This window comes from Oncorhynchus mykiss, chromosome 5 (assembly GCF_013265735.2).
Source record: "Oncorhynchus mykiss isolate Arlee chromosome 5, USDA_OmykA_1.1, whole genome shotgun sequence".
Taxonomy (NCBI): Eukaryota; Metazoa; Chordata; class Actinopteri; order Salmoniformes; family Salmonidae; genus Oncorhynchus; species Oncorhynchus mykiss.
Genome location: NC_048569.1, coordinates 33,241,261 through 33,262,810, shown reverse-complemented (window position 1 = coordinate 33,262,810; position 21,550 = coordinate 33,241,261). Strand labels below are relative to the sequence as shown.

General features: G+C 43.5%; 1 protein-coding gene across 1 annotated transcript in view; it reads right to left on the bottom strand.

Annotated features, from left to right (window-relative positions):
* Nucleotides 1-3,735: 3,735 nt before the first annotated feature.
* Nucleotides 3,736-21,550, bottom strand: part of tsc1b (TSC complex subunit 1b) — a 32,706-nt gene continuing 14,891 nt past the window's right edge. Inside the window, exons 3-22 of the mRNA XM_036977308.1 lie at nucleotides 21,316-21,419; nucleotides 20,992-21,144; nucleotides 20,666-20,810; nucleotides 19,353-19,507; nucleotides 19,110-19,183; nucleotides 18,780-18,958; nucleotides 18,355-18,473; nucleotides 17,064-17,229; nucleotides 15,555-15,670; nucleotides 15,346-15,439; nucleotides 15,087-15,194; nucleotides 14,279-14,903; nucleotides 13,586-13,629; nucleotides 7,303-7,469; nucleotides 6,770-6,952; nucleotides 6,547-6,657; nucleotides 6,222-6,344; nucleotides 5,007-5,194; nucleotides 4,609-4,782; nucleotides 3,736-4,255 (exon numbers count right to left, since the gene is read on the bottom strand). Of these exons, the coding sequence (XP_036833203.1) occupies nucleotides 3,874-4,255; nucleotides 4,609-4,782; nucleotides 5,007-5,194; nucleotides 6,222-6,344; nucleotides 6,547-6,657; nucleotides 6,770-6,952; nucleotides 7,303-7,469; nucleotides 13,586-13,629; nucleotides 14,279-14,903; nucleotides 15,087-15,194; nucleotides 15,346-15,439; nucleotides 15,555-15,670; nucleotides 17,064-17,229; nucleotides 18,355-18,473; nucleotides 18,780-18,958; nucleotides 19,110-19,183; nucleotides 19,353-19,507; nucleotides 20,666-20,810; nucleotides 20,992-21,144; nucleotides 21,316-21,419 (3,410 nt within the window). The 3' untranslated portion in view covers nucleotides 3,736-3,873. The remainder of the gene's footprint in view (nucleotides 4,256-4,608; nucleotides 4,783-5,006; nucleotides 5,195-6,221; nucleotides 6,345-6,546; nucleotides 6,658-6,769; nucleotides 6,953-7,302; nucleotides 7,470-13,585; nucleotides 13,630-14,278; nucleotides 14,904-15,086; nucleotides 15,195-15,345; nucleotides 15,440-15,554; nucleotides 15,671-17,063; nucleotides 17,230-18,354; nucleotides 18,474-18,779; nucleotides 18,959-19,109; nucleotides 19,184-19,352; nucleotides 19,508-20,665; nucleotides 20,811-20,991; nucleotides 21,145-21,315; nucleotides 21,420-21,550) is intronic.

Sequence of the window (21,550 nt, the reverse complement as noted above, 5' to 3'; positions counted from 1 at the left end):
GGTTGTATTTAGTATCTGATTAAAATGTTTGGCACGTTCAAAGTATCTTTCTGTAAGTGAACTTGAACAGAATACACTGCTTTATTTAGTGAGATGTTTTGCAAATAATTTGCTGAAACGAACATAGCATGAGTGTGACCTAATTTCAAGATGTGGATATCGTGAGCAACATAAGTTGCAGAACCTTGCAGGTATTTTTGAACTCTTAACAAAATGCTGTTGTGATATCAATATTCCAGCTTGATAATAAATGTTTGAAAGTTTCAGTAACGTTCATCAACACTAACAGGAATGTAAATGGAATATATCCCCAAAATCCTTCTCCTTACAGGTAGCAAAGCCCCTCGCAAGGCTAGGACAACTTGGGGATGGGAGTGATCATGAAATAAATCGTTTAAAAAAATAACTTATAAAAAAGCATTTCTAAATGTTGCACATTGTTCTTATTGCAACTGGACTTAAACAGCATACACTTGCATACATACAAACTCGGCAAACAAACAAACTCAGTCTGTCTGTCTTCAACACATGGGCTGTTCTGCAAAGGGTGCCCTTTGATATTTTAAGTAGACATTCTTTTGCACCGATATTGAATTTCAAAAGCCTGTTATATTAAATGAAGTGCCCTTTATTATAGACCAAATGGAGAATTCAATAAATCCCATTTTTTATATGAATAAATACTTTTCAGCATTTTGACATGTCCCTCCGTGCACCATGTGACTTCTAGGAAGATTTTAATCCACTAAATCCCAACATTTCTCCAAATTTCCATCATCATTGTAAAGCCCTAGTTATTTTGTTGCTTTGACAAAGTCATTTCTGAAGATCATTTACACTGCTCAAAAAAATAAAGGGAACACTTAAACAACATAATGTAACTCCAAGTCAATCACACTTCTGTGAAATCAAACTGTCCACTTAGGAAGCAACACTGATTGACAATACATTTCACATGCTGTTGTGCAAATGGAATAAAAAACAGGTGGAAATTATAGGCAATTAGCAAGACACCCCCAATAAAGGAGTGGTTCTGCAGGTGGGGACCACAGACCACTTCTCAGTTCCTATGCTTCCTGGCTGATGTTTTGGTCACTTTTGAATGCTGGCGGTGCTTTCACTCTAGTGGTAGCATGAGACGAAGTCTACAACCCACACAAGTGGCTCAGGTAGTGCAGCTCATCCAGGATGGCACATCAATGCGAGCTGTGGCAAGAAGGTTTGCTGTGTCTGTCAGCGTAGTGTCAGGAGCATGGAGGCGCTACCAGGAGACAGGCCAGTACATCAGGAGACGTGGAGGAGGCCGTAGGAGGGCAACAACCCAGCAGCAGGACCGCTACCTCCGCCTTTGTGCAAGGAGGAGCAGGAGGAGCACTGCCAGAGCCCTGCAAAATGACCTCCAGCAGGCACAAATGTGCATGTGTCTGCTCAAACGGTCAGAAACAGACTCCATGAGGGTGGTATGAGGGCCCGATGTCCACAGGTGGGGGTTGTGCTTACAGCCCAACACCGTGCAGGACGTTTTTCATTTGCCAGAGAACACCAAGATTGGCAAATTCGCCACTGGCGCCCTGTGCTCTTCACAGATGAAAGCAGGTTCACACTGAGCACATGTGACAGACGTGACAGTCTGGAGACGCCGTGGAGAACGTTCTGCTGCCTGCAACATCCTCCAGCATGACAGGTTTGGCGGTGGTACAGTCATGGTGTGGGGCGGCATTTCTTTGGGGGGCCGCACAGCCCTCCATGTGCTCGCCAGAGGTAGCCTGACTGCCATTAGGTACCGAGATGAGATCCTCAGACCCCTTGTGAGACCATATGCTGGTGCGGTTGGCCCTGGGTTCCTCCTAAAGCAAGACAATGCTAGACCTCATGTGGCTGGAGTGTGTCAGCAGTTCCTGCAAGAGGAAGGCATTGATGCTATGGACTGGCCCGCCCGTTCCCCAGACCTGAATCCAATTGAGCACATCTGGGACATCATGTCTCGCTCCATCCACCAACGCCACGTTGCACCACAGACTGTCCAGGAGTTGGCGGATGCTTTAGTCCAGGTCTGGGAGGAGATCCCTCAGGAGACCATCCGCCACCTCATCAGGAGCATGCCCAGGCGTTGTAGGGAGGTCATTCAGGCACGTGGAGGCCACACACACACACTACTGAGCCTCATTTTGACTTGTTTTAAGGACATTACATCAAAGCTGGATCAGCCTGTAGTGTGGTTTTCCACTTTAATTTTGAGTAAGACTCCAAATCCAGACCTCCATGGGTTGATACATTTGATTTCCATTGATCATTTGTGTGATTTTGTTGTCAGCACTTTCAACTATGTAAAGAATATTGAATTTATTCAGATCTAGGATGTGTTATGTTAGTGTTCCCTTTATTTTTTTGAGCAGTGTATTTAATGTGATTGGTGATTCATTTACATCTGTCCCGCATTTTAAGGTCAGCCCTGTTACGTGAACTGAACTCTCGTTTTAATATGAAACTTTCCTTTTTTTTTTCAATAGAAACATTGAACATGTAAGTCAATACAGTGTAAAAGCAGTTGAATTGGTTCTACTCTTTTGTCATTTTCAGTTTTTTGTGGTGGAAAATTGAGTGGGTCAAGCATAATACATCAACCCTGTCACCCTTAGATAGACAGGCTAGAAATGTTTTAACAAAAAGTACAAATGTGAAGCTTGTATTCAATTACTACTCTGTTGCACACAACAAGCTTCCATTCCTCCTGTCACAAGGGGATTTATGGCTGATTTAAGATGAAATAGTCAACCCTGTTACTTTATTTGGCACTTACTATAGTAATTATTTCATCTCTTTAATTTAACATGTGCTCTTTATGACAATGTTAAAATGAGGAGAAATTCAAAAGTTTTTTTGGCATGGTTACACCGAATTGGTGGAACGACCCACACACTAAAGGACATTTCTGTCAGGAATTCAGGCCTAATGAAATTAGCATGGAAAAGCAATCCTCTTGCATTGTATATAAACTATACTGTAGCAACAGTCAAAATCCCTGATTCCTCCCCAAGAACAGCAGAGGAGTTGGAATTACAGACAACAATCCCATGCTTGGTACATCTACTCTCCAAGCCTTGAGGATCACCCCACCCCCCTCCTCACACAACATCAGTACAGGTGCTCAAGAGGGACATTAGTTAACCAAAACCAGGCTTTCAGAAACATCCTTTCTGACACACCCTACAAGACTAATTTGTTTTGATGTGTTTTTTTATAACGTCAAGTAACGGATTTGGAAATATGGTGTCTCTATATGAAATAGTTTGAAAAACTCCCAAATGTATAAGTGAAATCGAAGCAGATAAAGATAGTGGTCTCTGCTGGTATATTGTGACATTACGTCCTTATTTAAACCTTCCTTCCCAACTTTGCATTTGATAAGGGAGTAAATCAAATCATTGGTTCAAATCCTGTTGTCCACTTGAGGGAATGGGATAAATAACACTGAATTTAAAAAAGAGCTTCGTCTCAAACCTCTTACTGTTAGGAGCTCTTGCTCCGGCCAAGCACTTGTTCTACTCTCCTCTCCATCCTCTCTCAGTTCTTGTATTTTAACTGTGCTTGTGATGCGTTTCGTTGTAGTCCATGATCCTTAGTTGCTGTCTAGGTCGTGCTGAACTGGCCGCCACCACTCCCCCTCCCCTTGCTCCTCCCATCTTCCGTCTGGTACTCTCCTGCTTGGTAGCTCTCTGCTTGGTTTCAGGCAGGTGCTCCTTCACGGGCACAGTGAGAGGGGCACCCAGTATAGAGGCAAGGGCAGGGGAAAAGGTAAGGTTAAGGACAGGGTTAGAGACAGGACACGTCAGAGAATTCCCCAGTGGAGGAAATGAGGGCTCCACACACAGCTCAGTCTTCAGGCCCTGTGAAAGGCCGGCCAGGCGGGGGGGGTGGCGGCTCCTCGTCACACTGGCTCTCGCTCTTGTTCCGGAACAGCTCTCGCGCCCGCATGCCCAGGAAGCTCTTGGCGCTGGGGTAGGAGCCAACAGTAAGGGGGGTGGCGTCGGGGGGCAGTGGGGGGGCATGGGTACAGGAAGGCTCCACAAGGAGAGGCTTGGGGACTTCCTGGGTGCCGTTGACCGAGTTGACAGGGAGCTTCTTAGGGGGGTTGTTCGCCATAGGTTGCCCTGGAGATAAAGTGCTGCCGTTGCGTCGTGGGGACTGAGGTGGTCTGCCGTTATCTGACCACTCATTGGTTCCTGATGTGACGGGTCCATCTGGCTCCATGATACTGCCATTACCATGGAGACAAGGGAGGAAAACATGGAAGGGGATTACTTTCAATTATAAACGGTGGTTCAAGCCCTGAATACTGGTGGCATATCAGAAGCTCAAATTACATTGGTAACCAGTTTATAATAGCAATAAGGCACCTCAGGGTTTGAGGTATATGACCAATATACCAAGGCTAAGGGCTGTATCCAGGCACTTGCGGCATGCAAAACAGCCCTTAGTCGTGGTATATTGGCCACATACCACACTTCCTTGGGCCTTATTGCTTAAATATACATTTAGCTTCTAATGGCACATACACCATTCTGCATGTGCATTCCATAAACGTCAACAGTTCGACTGCCATCTCACCTAGAGTCTATAGGAGGGCCAGGATCGGTACTGCTGCCCCCTGCGGAGGGTGTGGTCAGGGTGGCATGACCCTCCATTTCCAGTCTACTGTAGAGCTGCAGCAGCTCCGTCTGCAGGAGCTGGGTCACTCTCCTCTGGGCCTGGTACCTGCTGTCTGACGCCTGCAGCTCGCCCCTGCACAGAGACAGATGGACATGATCATATTACACACTTAAGAGACAAAAACAGAGCTAGCTGCTGTGCAAACACACAGTTGTGCATAAAAACCCACAAACCAACTGCGTTGATCCAAAGGTCAACACCTTAAAAACAACACAATGAACCTAAATCACCATTCTAAAGGAGCTTCTAAATAAGTCTAGAGGCCTTTTCCACCTCTAAACCCAGAATTCTCATACTTGGCCCGGCCCTTGACGTCCTCCAGAAATTTCTTCTGCTCCACGATGAGGTGTTCCTTCTTGGTGAGCTGTGTCTCCAGCTCGCCCACCCGCTGCTGCGCTGCCTCCAGCTTCTGGCCCTGCTGCAGCAGGCTCTGCCTCAGCCTCTCCACCTCCTTCCCCCAGGACACCTGCACCATCTGGGCCTCCTACAGTGAGAAAGAGAGGGTGTTGGTGTGGGAACTGTTAAACTAGTCTGGCCAGGGTTTGGCCAGTGGCCTCCATGAGAGGTATCATCTGGTATGCATAGAGTCATAGTACCCATAAAACCTAGCGGTCAAACAGGGAAATAGTTCCAATTGTCCACCATTCATTTTTCCGTAGCGGATTTTATAAACACTTAAAATAAGGGCTGTGTTTCGTGTAGGCTTACCCCGGCGTGGCGTTTTGATAACCATGTAAATCTCTCTCCGACAAGGTGACTTATGTCAATATATTTGCCTGCATTTACACCCCCCAAAAATGTTTTAATGCTAATTAGCTGCTAATGTGGCCATCATACAGAACTACAAATGCCATGTCTGGATGAGACTGCCAAATCGAGGCAAAGGTAAGAATCTCTGGGTTAACTATCTAATGTTAACTAAATGTAGTAATGAATAAATTGGCAACTTCTATAAAATGTACAATTCTGTGAACTGTCTTGGGTAGGTTTTAAAATTACACAATACCTGTTTAGCAAAGGTGTCAGCTAAAGATGACATGCAGGAGCTTGTAGGGATTTGTAGTCTTGCATGATATCTACTTTGATGCTAATGAGCATTTTCAAACCCAAGAGTATAAATAAATAAATAAATAAAATAAATATATATATTTTTTACAGCCATCTTGTCTTAGAGAGATTTACACGGTTATCAAATCCAACGGAAAAATTAAAGGTGGAAAAACTATTGGAACCATTTCCCTGTTTGACTGCTAGGCTTTATTACCACACATACTATGACACATCCACTGTGGGCCTCTACAGGTTGTTGTTCCTCTCCAAATACATACGTCCCTGACAACTTTTACCAGAATGCAATGGAACACAATATGGAAGACAGGTGTTCTGTCATGGCGGAGACATCGATAGCAACTTTGATTAATACAGCTTTTACCCATGCAGTAGTACTGATTCTGTTCCTCTTTTCACCCTAAGTTCCTCCTATATGTTCTCAGTGGCCCTTGCTCCCTTACCATGGCATTGTCTGAGCCTGTGTGCTGCTGCCGCTGTTCAGCCAGCTTGTGGGCCTCCCCCAGGAGCAGCAGCTGCTTGTTCAGGAAGCTCATCTGCTGCTGGGTGCGCTCACTGGTGCTCAGCTGTAGGACACATGGGACAACCAATCAGAATGGAGACAAACCCAACAAAGCCCTCGGTTTGGTTTATTTATGGATACACTATGTTCTTAGTCCTTTTATCTTTGCACATACAGCATCTGATTTACAACAAGTGGCAAGCCGTTTATCCATGTTGATTGATTTTACAGCAGCAGAGCAAGTAGAACTAGATGAGGTGCCTCACCTTGGTAGTCATCTGGTTGAGAAGGTGCCCCGTGTGACACACCTTGTTGTTGGACCTCTGCAGATCTGCCTCCAGCTCATTCATCTTCTTCTGATACTCATTCAACTGACTCTGGAAAGGATCATCAGAGAGGGTACAATATAGTGTATGGAAGATTTGATATACATTATTCTATGCGTTTGTGTGTGCGCACATGCATGTGTAAATGTAGTCATGCGTCTACCTGTAGTTCCTGGTTCTTGGTGTAGTAGTCGTCCCGGCCCTGTTGTAGCTGGCGGACCTGGCTGTGTAGTCTGGTGACCACGGTCTCTCGGTCGTCCCACAGCTGTCTGCAGCGCTGCTGCTCCACCTGCAGACTCTCCTTCAGAGACATGATGTCCACACTCTGGAGGTTCAGCTGGTCCTTCTGCAGGCAGATACAGTGAGAGAGGATGACAGACCACTCACCGTTTGACGAAATCTACAACGGCATAGGATTTAATAAAACAGCTCATTTGGGAAACTTTTTTTCACCATATGCAACAGAGGAAAACCTACTCTACTGAGCCACTACAAGCAACAAAGTCGGTGAGCGAAATGGATCAAGAGCAGGCTCCTGTTTTGTGATACTTATCAAAACATCTACTTCGTGATACTTTCAAAGATAACCGTCTTAGAAAGCCACGATTCCAACACCACTACCTCCCAACCAATTCACACTAGTTCTGAGAAGCTACAGGACAAATCCAGGAGGGGAGGATCTGGTGCATTTATTACCATGGCGTTGTTCTGTTCCTCCAGTGCGGTGGCGTTGATGACGCGTCGCAGTAGGCGTCGGTTGCGGACGGCGTGCTGCTCTCGCTTGTAGCGTTCGTACAGCAGCTGGCTGTGCAGCAGGAGCAGCTGGCTACGCAACGTGTGCAGCTCGTCCAGCGGCGCCGTGCCTGGGGGGGACAGGCACAAAGCAACAACCAGGAAAATGATGACAGTCATAAAATGATAATACTGAATTAATTTGGTTCTTCTCATGCAATGTCAACAAGGAACTTTGAGCACATTGTTTGCGGGAGTTAACTGTTAACTCCACATTGTACAAGTTGTGGGTTTTTTCACTGGGTAGATGTGAAGTTTATGATGGATTGATTGTATTTCTAACCCTCTCCTAATGCTATTCTGGGCTCAAACAGTAGTAATGTTCAATATGATGGATTGATTGTATTTCTAACCCTCTCCTAATGCTATTCTGGGCTCAAACAGTAGTACTGTTCAATATGATGGATTGATTGTATTTCTAACCCTCTCCTAATGCTATTCTGGGCTCAAACAGTAGTACTGTTCAATATGATGGATTGATTGTATTTCTAACCCTCTCCTAATGCTATTCTGGGCTCAAACAGTAGTACTGTTCAATATGATGGATTGATTGTATTTCTAACCCTCTCCTAATGCTATTCTGGGCTCAAACAGTAGTAATGTTCAATATGATGGATTGATTGTATTTCTAACCCTCTCCTAATGCTATTCTGGGCTCAAACAGTAGTACTGTTCAATATGATGGATTGATTGTATTTCTAACCCTCTCCTAATGCTATTCTGGGCTCAAACAGTAGTAATGTTCAATATGATGGATTGATTGTATTTCTAACCCTCTCCTAATGCTATTCTGGGCTCAAACAGTAGTACTGTTCAATATGATGGATTGATTGTATTTCTAACCCTCTCCTAATGCTATTCTGGGCTCAAACAGTAGTACTGTTCAATATGATGGATTGATTGTATTTCTAACCCTCTCCTAATGCTATTCTGGGCTCAAACAGTAGTACTGTTCAATATGATGGATTGATTGTATTTCTAACCCTCTCCTAATGCTATTCTGGGCTCAAACAGTAGTACTGTTCAATATGATGGATTGATTGTATTTCTAACCCTCTCCTAATGCTATTCTGGGCTCAAACAGTAGTAATGTTCAATATGATGGATTGATTGTATTTCTAACCCTCTCCTAATGCTATTCTGGGCTCAAACAGTAGTACTGTTCAATATGATGGATTGATTGTATTTCTAACCCTCTCCTAATGCTATTCTGGGCTCAAACAGTAGTACTGTTCAATATGATGGATTGATTGTATTTCTAACCCTCTCCTAATGCTATTCTGGGCTCAAACAGTAGTACTGTTCAATATGATGGATTGATTGTATTTCTAACCCTCTCCTAATGCTATTCTGGGCTCAAACAGTAGTACTGTTCAATATGATGGATTGATTGTATTTCTAACCCTCTCCTAATGCTATTCTGGGCTCAAACAGTAGTACTGTTCAATATGATGGATTGATTGTATTTCTAACCCTCTCCTAATGCTATTCTGGGCTCAAACAGTAGTACTGTTCAATATGATGGATTGATTGTATTTCTAACCCTCTCCTAATGCTATTCTGGGCTCAAACAGTAGTACTGTTCAATATGATGGATTGATTGTATTTCTAACCCTCTCCTAATGCTATTCTGGGCTCAAACAGTAGTACTGTTCAATATGATGGATTGATTGTATTTCTAACCCTCTCCTAATGCTATTCTGGGCTCAAACAGTAGTACTGTTCAATATGATGGATTGATTGTATTTCTAACCCTCTCCTAATGCTATTCTGGGCTCAAACAGTAGTACTGTTCAATATGATGGATTGATTGTATTTCTAACCCTCTCCTAATGCTATTCTGGGCTCAAACAGTAGTACTGTTCAATATGATGGATTGATTGTATTTCTAACCCTCTCCTAATGCTATTCTGGGCTCAAACAGTAGTACTGTTCAATATGATGGATTGCTTGTATTTCTAACCCTCTCCTAATGCTATTCTGGGCTCAAACAGTAGTACTGTTCAATATGATGGATTGATTGTATTTCTAACCCTCTCCTAATGCTATTCTGGGCTCAAACAGTAGTACTGTTCAATATGATGGATTGATTGTATTTCTAACCCTCTCCTAATGCTATTCTGGGCTCAAACAGTAGTACTGTTCAATATGATGGATTGATTGTATTTCTAACCCTCTCCTAATGCTATTCTGGGCTCAAACAGTAGTACTGTTCAATATGATGGATTGATTGTATTTCTAACCCTCTCCTAATGCTATTCTGGGCTCAAACAGTAGTACTGTTCAATATGATGGATTGATTGTATTTCTAACCCTCTCCTAATGCTATTCTGGGCTCAAACAGTAGTACTGTTCAATATGATGGATTGATTGTATTTCTAACCCTCTCCTAATGCTATTCTGGGCTCAAACAGTAGTACTGTTCAATATGATGGATTGATTGTATTTCTAACCCTCTCCTAATGCTATTCTGGGCTCAAACAGTAGTACTGTTCAATATGATGGATTGATTGTATTTCTAACCCTCTCCTAATGCTATTCTGGGCTCAAACAGTAGTACTGTTCAATATGATGGATTGATTGTATTTCTAACCCTCTCCTAATGCTATTCTGGGCTCAAACAGTAGTACTGTTCAATATGATGGATTGATTGTATTTCTAACCCTCTCCTAATGCTATTCTGGGCTCAAACAGTAGTACTGTTCAATATGATGGATTGATTGTATTTCTAACCCTCTCCTAATGCTATTCTGGGCTCAAACAGTAGTACTGTTCAATATGATGGATTGATTGTATTTCTAACCCTCTCCTAATGCTATTCTGGGCTCAAACAGTAGTACTGTTCAATATGATGGATTGATTGTATTTCTAACCCTCTCCTAATGCTATTCTGGGCTCAAACAGTAGTAATGTTCAATATGTAGATATAGCTTTGTTTCTATGGTTCATTAGCACTAATTTCATCAGGCCCACATACACAGTACATAACACCTACATAAAGTAATATCTTGAACATTGATTATTCATAATCCTTTAGTTATGTATGAAAGTGGTATGACTAGTTCACTGTATGTAGTCACACTAACACAGAAAAAAGGGAACTGAGTAGGTGTATATAAAATAAAACCGGCAGATAAAATCTGAGAACTTTACACAAAGGCCTCTCAGAGTCATGAGGGAACTTACATAAGTTAACCACAAGCTCTTTGTGGAGTTGGCTTCACACACACACACACAATCAAAAATACATGACTTATATAAACTTATTCAATTCCAATGCTCTAACTTGGCAGGGAGAGAGGGATGTTTGGCCCATACACAAGGCTGTTATACAGTGATCAGCAGCTGGAGATGGTTAAGACAGAGACTTTTGTTCCCATCCAGGGAAGACGTCACATAGCAGCTAGGATTCTCTCAACTGCTTCTGTACCGTTTTAATACTATTCTACCTAGGAATACATGATATCGGAATCAGACCATATTAGCTAAAAATGCCAACATTGGTATCGGCCCGATGTCTAGTTTAACACTGATGTGCAAAGCCGATGTCAAAGCTACATGTGCAACACAGCATTCCTAACCTAGCCCACAATGTCTGCTGTGTGGATTGAGCAGTCAACAAGTCGAGCAGTCATTTGAAAGAGTAATTACATTTCATTCAGACAACTCAAAGGGAAAAATCCATTAAAGCCAAGATAAAGGAATTCATGGCCCTTGACAATCAACCGTTCTCTGTCGTGGGTGATGTTGGCTTTCGCCGACTGGTTGGGCACCAGTACACGTTGCCCTACTGGAGTTATACAGTAATAGCGTCACTGCTATTAGCTTCACGACATACACACTATGGAACGCCGTTTGGGTCTTTGGTCAAATAACACTATTTGAGGCATTAAATAAGCTTTTAACTTGACATGTCAAATTACAGTTTTATCATAGAATGTTGTGTGGGCTGAATTTGCACGTGCAAGCCAGGTGCCACCACTACTATAAGTAGCACTGTCAAAGCTGTACAAAAAGTCTGCAAACACCGGCCACAAACTATGCGTTTACAATACAGCGTTGGTAATAAAGCATTATTTGTTTGACCGCAACTTCTGGGGTAGCTATCTTTAGCTTGGTACCAAGCTAGCACCAGTACAACCTGCCTGAAAACAATGCCCAGTAGAAACTGCAGTCATTTTGATTATGAGCAACGATTTAGGAATCATTGTGAGTAAGTGTTAGCTAGGTTGTCACTTGCGGTTCGCCTATTGAAATTGAACTTCAGTTCATGAAAATAGCTAGCCAGCTACTTAACCCTGTTGCCCAAAGCTAACGTTATAAGCAGCCAGCTAGCTTCATCTGGCTAGTGAGGCTCGACCAGACCAAGTTGTGCTGTGCAGCTAGCCACAATATGGATTAGGCACTAGGGGAATTTGGGGTTTGCCTTCAAAATAAAAGTACCTCTTTGAAAGTGCTGCAGAAGGTTACAATTGGTGGAAACATGCCATATTTAGACTAGGTAATGTTAACCAAGATTGGAATGTGTAGCAATGAAATGGGTATAAGTCTACTCGGTGACACCCACAGAACACAACTGTGAAAAATGTATGCAGATATTAGCGTTGTAGCTCTTATCGCGGGACTGTGACTGTGAAATCACCTCCCCAGTCAGCCTATTGTGTGTAGTGACATTCATCTTGCACTGTACAGCTTTACCTAAGGATTGGGATCAAATGGGGTATCAGTGAACTCAACACCCAAGATATTTTTCCTCCTCAGAGTTATCAGTGTTCAGCACACATTGGTTGACAATAAATGTGGCTCAATTCAATTGTTTCAGAGTCCCGCAATAAGACCTACAACGCTAATGTTCTCTGGGTGTCACTGAGTAGACTGATACCCAATGTTATTGATCCATAATCCATAGGTAAGGCTGTACAGTGAAATTAGAATTGCATTGGGGGCATACTTAAGTATGATTTCAACAGATGTCAAATGAACAAATTGTCTTTTGTCTTCCAAACTCGTTTAGCATTATCTATTCAATTATAGCATAATTCTACTATTTGTATTCATTTGCATCACTGTCACACTTTTATTTTGAAGGCTAACTGCAAAGTCCACTATTGTGGCTAGCGTCACATAGATGAGTTCGCCCACCATTAATCAAATAAGAACTGTCTTATAAATTAGGGTTTATTTTAGATGACACCGAGCTATATAGTTAGCTAGCTAACTATAGCTACTGAAATATGGTCTTTTTGCCATGTTTTTGGGGAAGAACATTGTTTGCATCTATGAGCTAGCTAGCTTTCTTTTTTTTATGACCAGCACTGTAGGTTCGCGAGACAACTTTACCAGCATCACAGCATACGTATTGATGAATCGTTGTGACATACGAGTGATGGTGTAATCAATGTGTAATAACTACATCAAATTAATGAACGAGTTAAATTATGTGACGTGCAGTCATATTCAGGTCCTGATTGGTCAACAGCTTATTTGACACGTCAAATAGTGTTATTGACACTCAAGACCCAAACGGCATTCCATAGTAAGAGAAATCCTGGTTGAGAATGAAACGACTGAACAACGAAACAGCACAGCAAGTAAGTGAAAGAAAAAGGTTTTGATTATGTTTTACTGGTAATACGTAAATGCCAACAAAATAAGTTTTTGGTCAGTGTGGTGTGTAACCTTTAATTTAACTAGGCAAGTCAGTTAAGAATTTTATTTTATTTACAATGACAGCCTAGCCCGGACGACACTGGGCCAATTGTGCACCACCCTATGGGACTCCCAATCACGGCCCGATGTGATACAACCTGGATTCGAACCAGGGACTGTAGAGACGCCTCTTACACTGAGATGCAGTGCCTTAGACCGCTGCGTCCATGTGTGTGTTAACTATTTAACTGTACTAGAATGCTTAAAATGCTGCTAAAATGTAAAATATTGGTATCGTTTTTTTTGGTTAGGAAAATATTAGATCAGTATCGACCAAAAATGTCATATCGGTGCATCACTAATTCTACCTCCAAAGGCACTTATGAGTGGGAGAACACTGTCAAATAGCCTCAGTTTATGCCTGATGTAGGGTAAACACATCATGAGGCCTAAATGTCCTGAAAGTTTTATCAGTGTTCCACTGTTGCACTAGCTGAAAGTACAGTGCTGCTGCTGTACTCTGGTGGTGGTTGTTTACCTCCAAAATGCGTCCAGTCAGCTGACTTGCTTGGCAAAGGTAATCTGTAAGAGAGAGAGGGAGAGTCATGACTATTTAAAAAAACTGGGTCAGTTCAACAGTCAGCATTGGGACAGTATATCAGACTCAGACACCACCATAGAAAAATCTGAATGGTTGATCCCAGTCTTCTGGACCTATCTGGGCTTGGAGACACACCTTTCTGTGTACGGGGCCTCTGTCCCAGTCAATTATATCCCTCAAGCAGGGTATGGCCTGCTATTGAGCTTTGGGGAAGATACTAAAGAGGTGGGGGCGGCGGGGGATGAAATGAGCAGAGACAGATTGTTCTGTGCAGAGCTCCAACTCTGCTGACACTGGTCCCTTCTGTTGTTGTATTATTGGCTTAGGAGCGAGGACAGTGCGTGTGTGTGTGTGTGGGGGGGGGTCAGACAGTGCCTGTAGTTGTTCAACTGAGTTTTACCCGTGGGCCAGGGCAATGGAGTGGAAAGGACCCAGCCCAGTTCTACAGTGAGCTCACATCACATACTCTGGCTTTCCTTTGCCTTCAACACTTACAGCTCACTGACAGCCATGTTCTTGGACTAGGTACTAAGACGACCCATAATCAGATGGTTTTGATGGAGACTGCTAAGCATAAAGTTGGTCAGACAGTTGTGATCTCACACAGACACTAAAAGCTGGACCCCTCACCTGTTGAGCACCTTGTCGTGGGCGTCGCTTCCCTGCTGAACGAGACGATCCAGCACCTCCAGGGGGGAAGCCGACACCCTCCCCTGACCCTCCTCCCTGTCCTCCAGCCCCTCCTGCCTCTGGCACAGCCTCTCGAGAGCAGCCCTGCCCAGGGCCTCTGATGTCCTCCTCCCCACGAAGAGGGATGCAGCCCGGGGCAGAGCCAGATCAAACAGGACCTCATAGGGCAGGGAGTGGTTCTTGATGGAGGGGCTGGGGGAGAACAGGCCACCGAACTTGGCCATCTCATACTCCGGGGCAGAGGGGCTCCGGTGGAGTGGGTGTTCGATGGGGCTGAAGGGACACATGGGTTGGAAAGACCAGGACTGCTCTAGGGCCGAGCCCCTACTATTGTCCCCACCACCATTAGCGCCCTGGGCATTCTCCAGTGCCTTGTCTGGGGTGGACACCGCATGGTGGGGGTCCCGGGGTAGCATGAGGCCACCCAGTGGGTGGTTGGGCAGGGCCTTCTCCTGGGTACCTGTCAGGGTCTCAGTGGTGCGGTAGAAGGGGGAGTCAAAGCCCCTCAGGGCAGCCAAGTCTCGCTTGTCCTCTGTGATCTCCAGGAGCTCCTCTGTGATGGCAGCTGGTGTGTTTTTGGAGAGGTAAAACAGGGGACATAAGGACGCTTGTAGTGAAACAGGCTTTTGAGTCATTGGTGCATTAAGACTATTGCTATGAAATGTATATGGTTCCCTCTCATTCAACTGACATTTTATGTCAGTCTCATTTAGACCAGCACACTCCTATTCTCAGACAGTGTACTCACCTTCTTCCCTCTCCTTCTCTGTCCTCAGCTGAAGCTCCAGCTCCTGCTCCTGCATAAAGACTGAAAGTTCTGTCAGCGTCATGGAAATGGTCCCACCATCACTTGCATCTAGTAAACAGAAGACAGCCAATAAACATACAGTTTTACATAAAACAATCTTCCACCAGAGAACATGGACCGACAACGGTTAAGAACCAACGACTTGATAAAAAGCATACAAATGTAATATCCAACTCCACATTTTTTGATGATGCCTGACCTCTGTTGTTGATGACCTCTTCATCTTTCTCAGGATCTCGGATTGGTTCTTGCCTCACCAGGCTAGGTTTGGATGCTTCTACAGGGCAGCCATGCTGAAAGTGAACAGTTTATTGTAATTTGTATTAAACCTTTATTTAACCAAGTTCTCTTCTTACTACACTACAAAGGCCAATAATGCTCATCGTGGGCATGGATGTCATACTCTACCTTCCGTGGTGGACTAGCGGTGTTGGATGTCAGGGGGATGGTGGGGAACTCATCAGAGAGGGTGGGGGGCGGGGAGGTGGTGGCAGGAGTACTTGAGGCAGGTGTTCCTTTCCCTCCTGCTTACAGAATTCAGCAATTAGGAACAAATACCAACGGAAATGTCTTGTAGGATTAATCACATGGCAAAACCTCACCAATACATGCAGGGATCAGTTTCTAAAGCATGATCGTTATATTAATAAATATTGTTTATCAAATCCATATTAAAAACACAAGATATTGTAATAGGCCTTTTTACACTACACCGGTTTGAAACCGGTTTCATGACACATATGCTACATATACACAGGCAGTCCAACTGTGACTTATGCCCAATTATTGGCAAAAGAGCTGATCTGATTTGTCAAAAGACCAATTTGTTAAAAAAAGATTACACAGACAACCCACAGTTAAACACCGCCATATTTTTACAGTGTAACGATCTGGTTTCCAATCTGACTTCCCCAAGCCACATCTGGACGTAGTTTGGGGGACACACTTCTACACCACATAACCCCTCTGAGTGGTATAGTGTAAAGACAATGGTTTTCCGACACCATTCTATTTCTATGGTGCAGACACATGAAGCTATGTAAGGAGTGCAAAAAGTTATATTTAAAATCTGATGTCGAAGACAAATAGTGCTTAACATATTTTAAAGGTTTCTAAAGCATGTTGGTTATATCATAAAAGTCAATATTGTTTATGAAATCTATACTGAACAAAAACGTAACATGTTGGTCCCATGTTTCATGAGCTGAAATTAAAGACCCCAGAAATGTTCCATATGCACAAAAAGCTTATTTCTCTCAAATGTTGTGCACAAATGTGGTTACATTCTTGCTAGTGAGGATTTCTCCTTTGCCAAGGTAATCCATCCACCTGAAAGGTGTGGTATATCAAGAAGCTGATTAAACAGTATGATCATTACACAGGTGCACCTTGTGCTGGGGGCAATAAAAGGCTACTTTAAAATGTGAAGTTGTGTCACAAGACAATGCCACAATGTCCAATTGGCATGCTGACTGTAGGAATGTACACCAGAGCTGTTGCCAGAGAATTTAAGGTTCATTTCTCTACCATAAGCTGCCTCCAACGTAATTTTAGACAAGCCCCACAACCGCAGACCACATGTAACCACGCCAGCTCAGGACCTCCACAACCGGCTTCTTCACCTGCGGGATCGTCAGACCAGTCACTCAGACAGCAGATGAAACTGAGTATTTCTGTCTGTAATAAAACCCTTTTGTGGGGAAAAACTCATTTTTATTGGCTGGGCCTATTCCCTCCCAAGCCCACCCATGGCTGTGCCCTTGCCCAGTCAAAAACCCATTAGATTAGAGCCTAATTAATTTATTTCAATTGACTGAATTCCTTATATGAACTGTAACTCTAAAATAGTTGAAATTATTGCATGTTGCGTTTATATTTTTGTTCAGTATGTTGTATAGATTAATTATCCCTTTTCACCTGATGTGCTGTGGACGCGGTGGCCTGAGAGGTAAGAGGCACTATGGGAGAGCTCTGGGTTAGGTGACATGCCCCTGGAGGAAGGGGGTGTGGCCATTCCACACTGGGAGGAGGGGCTCCACAGTTCTTTGCCCCCACAGGTCGAGTTGAGTTCACAGCTAGAGTTCTGAAGGAAGACATTCACAATGTTACCAGTTAAAGTTCCAATGCAGCCATTTTTATCCCAATATCAAATCATGTCTAGGTAACAATTAAGCACCTTACTGGGATTGCTTTCAATTAAAATTGTCAAAAATAACAATAGCTTAAAAAATAACAATCCCAATAGCTTCTTAGCAAAGAGCATTTTCTCATGCAATAATTTTACTAGGACTGTCAAAGTGGTCTGAGTGAAAACTGAAAACTAGCTGTTATTGGCATAGAGGTTTGGAATTCTTTCTATTGGTCTGTTAACTAATTTGGTGACGCCACCAGGCAGGCCAAAACTCCATCCCACCAAAACAGGCTGACATTTCAGGTGGTCTTTTCAAACAGTTCTTACACTAAAATGGCATTATCAAAATTTTATTTCACAGTATTATTCCAACCTCATAAAAACGCAAGAAAATCATGTTTTTGACTGCACAGGGCTTTAAGAATTAATTCCACAAATTGTTGATGATGTGGTATACTATTAATTGTAACTGGAAATTAGGCTACATTATTTTTTACAGGATTTCAGGTTTCTACAGACAAATCCTCAGCCAGACAGACAGACTCAGAGTGCTGAACACCACATGGACCCCCTGCGTGGGCCGCACACAAATAGAGGGACAGACAGCGTCGCCAGGGCAACCAGCCCATGTGACAGACCATATTGGGATGGCAGGACGGGGGCGTAAGGGCATGTTTTCTGTTTTCTAAGGCCTGACACCACCGCCCGCCAGTCTTGCCCACTCTGATGACTCAAAGCCGCTCCTCCCTCAGCTCTCCTTGCTAAAGCACTCCCTTTCCAAAAACAAGGGGGCGATTCATAGGCTCGGAGGGGAGAGGGGGAGGCCAGTGGGTTCAGGGACAAGCGATTGACTAAGAACATCTGACACAGCCAATATATCAAGTGTTAACACCCTCTGCAAAACAACAAGAAATGCATAGAGAAGAAGTAGCAGCAGCAGCAATCAGCGGCTGCTCACTCTGGCTGACACTGGCCTCCAACAAACACTTTCTATCTAGGAACTAATCTGGACACATTTGCTATGGGTTAGTGCCGTGAAAATATGTGCAACAGAAATGCTGTGTATGTCTGTGTTACCTGACGTCTGGAGGTCTGGGGGCTGCGATAGGAGGACTGAGTCCCTGACAGAGGGGGCAGGGACAGGGGTGGTGGTTGGGGCTGGCGTGGGGCAGATAAGGGGGTCAAAGAGGAGCTTCCTGTGGGAGAAGAAGAGGAACAGTCTGACTCACTCTTACATTGATGTGTTAAATAAATCTCCATTCTTTCTCCACTTATCAACAAAACCATAATCTCCTCATTACAAACCAACTATGCCGTCCGGCAGCCAAACAACGCTAGAAACACATTTTTTCAGATGACTGATAGTTAGAATTCACACGACTAAGTGAAAAAAATTGAAACAAATTCTGAACATCAACAATACTCAGTGAGAACACCAAACAAATGTATGTCATTCCTATCCACCAAAGGGAGGTGAGAGGTGGGGGGGCGGGTGATCTCACCGAAGCTGCTGTGGAAGTCTGTGTAGGGGCTAGAGGCTGAGTCTTGTGGACAAAGCTGCATCTGGGGGTAGAGGTTCTCGGGCATGGTCGCATAGCCCTCCTCACACGACGCTTCCTTGGGGTCCAGAGACACTTTGGCGCATTCAATGACGATGTCATGGATCTCAAATCTCTTCCATCTGCAGAGGGACAGAACCGTCAATCCAATTGAGAAAACAATGTAATAATAATTTCTCATTTGTTCATACAGCAGATAATCTCTTGATTTGGTTGACAACAAAAAAAAGGTATATAAACAAGAGTGAAGATTGAGAGCTGTGATTGACTGACCTGGTGGGATCAAGCTCATGGTCCTTAGTTCCAGTCACTAGTTCCGGGTGTATACGGACGTGTTCCAGCATTGGCTGCAAAGAAAATGGGAAAGAACAAAAAATAATTACAGAACCATTTAGATACACATTCGTATTATATTTCTATGGGTAGAATCTCTTCCTGAAGACAAATCAACATAATACATTGAAGATTGAGCAATTGAAACAGCTGTGATCAATTGAAACAGCTGTGATCTGTCACCTTCACCACTTCCTCAAAGGTGTCCATGTTCTCCTTCATGCTGTAGTGGGAGCGCAGGTAGGACACAAAGTTGCAGGGGTACATGCCGTAGAGGCGGTGGAAGAGCGAGTAGACGCTGGCGTGCAGGTGGATGAGGTATACCTCGGAGACGTGGCCTGGTGTAGGCAAGAAGAACAGGAGAGAACATGATGTCAGGTCAGGGGCAGCAACGTGAACAAAAACAGTCCATCCAAAACCACACCTGGCTCTTGTCGGGTTCAAGAGAAAGAGATAAGACTAGGTAAACATTCCACAATAAATCAACTTTGGGGGAGGGGACATTTACTGCTAAGTGTTTAGCTAACAGTAAAGGCCCTGTTTATACAGCTTTCTAGGCATGGTTTTGGTCCCAGGAGTAGAGGATGATGATGTAGGCAGTGACATCACCAGGGTGTGACTCAGGGTTTAATAAAACCACTGGAGACCTTTTGTTGGATGCAGAACTTACTCGGAAACATTTGTGCTATGTTCCTGTTTGTCAACTTCTGTCTGCAATTGCATTAATTAAGGTTTTGAACGATTTAAATTAAGATAATGTCATAATGCTAATTTCACCAATGATTGACAAGGACGGACGGACGTAAGGAATGAAACCCTAACACTCTACCATTTCCAATATTCTCATAGTGAGAAAAATTCTCTGAGAGAATGAATTCACATAATACAAAAATCCGCCGCTTTAAGCTAGAGGTGTTGTTTTTTTGGCATTGGAGGCATCTCAAACCACTACATCTGTCAATGTAATATTTCTGCATCTGCGGTGAAAGGTGTCAGAGATCGTCTGACATACACTGCTCTGAGACATCCCGAAAATCAGTCTTCTCACAAAATCGGCGGTAGCCTCCGAACAGTTTGACCTACAAACTATTATGACCCCTTTATGGAAATATGACTTGTCTGAAGGTCCCCCGGAACCAGTTGAAAACATTTATGGAAGTACAGTATATATGGTGACCGTTTAGTGAAAAATATAAGGGGTTAAATACAAAAAATGTTCCCCGATCTGTCTTATATCGCTCAGACAATTCAGAACAAACTTCCTTTAGATCTTTTTTTTTGGGGGGGGGGGGGAACTGTTGTTCCATATAGTGAATCTGTTATTCAATGAGTTTGTATGGTCCAATAGCAGTATGGTCAAAAACTATTTATCAAATAACTTTAAAATCAAATAGCAAAATTATCCTTGGTATGATCTTCTTAAAACAATTCCATATAGCTTAGTACTGCCCCTGGCTAAGACTTCATAAAACAGCTCCTCAGTCTTTTTTTATTACCTGGGTTCTTCAGGTTCCAGGAAGCCAGGCGTCCAAAGATGTCAAAGAACTCATACAGGTGTTGTTTGCCAGCCTGGGGGATCATGGGTAGCAGAGTGATCAACACCAGGACTCCAGTTATGAGGACCACAACGTCTGAATCCGTCTGGACACCAAGGAAAGAGAAACATTCAACATGATACAAATTAAAAGAGGTCCAAGACACTTGATATAATACGCCTGTGCTTCTTTGTATTTCTAGAACAAAAAACATATATTAAAAGAGACCTCTGTGGCTCTTTCCCTCCTACCTAGAATAAAACATTCAGTATTTTTCTTTTTTATACCTTGAGGCATTTGAGCAGCGAGAGCAGCAGCGGGTAGCGGGCGATCTTATGGATCCAGGACGGCTGCTTGCGGACTACGTGGCCAAGCAGAGTGAGGGTGGGCAGCCGGCAGGCCTGTTTGGTCATACACTCGTTCATCTTGTCCAGCAGGTGCTGTGGTGGGCAAATTAGAAACATAATTGGGCTTTAAGACTCATTCTATTCATTGTTACTTAATGTTTTATGATTTGTTTTGATCAATTATGGAGAATTAAAGTTATTTAATTAACAACGGATGAAAAATGGGAGTACATTAAGGGGATGGGGGTGTAAGGCAGGTCTCACCTTATCATGTGGCTCTCTGACTGACGAGAGGATATGCATGGCCTGGGCCGAGTTAGTCTCCAAGAAGTAGTCCACCAGTCCATTCAGCAGCATTGACCCCCGCTCTGCACAGAGAGGAGAATGAACATAGTTCCAACATCCACATTAAGGCCCACAATATGGCTTCAAAATAGCATTTGCCATAGCCCTATATTACAGAGTACAGGTTAAAAGGATGACTGTTCAAGTCCAAAAA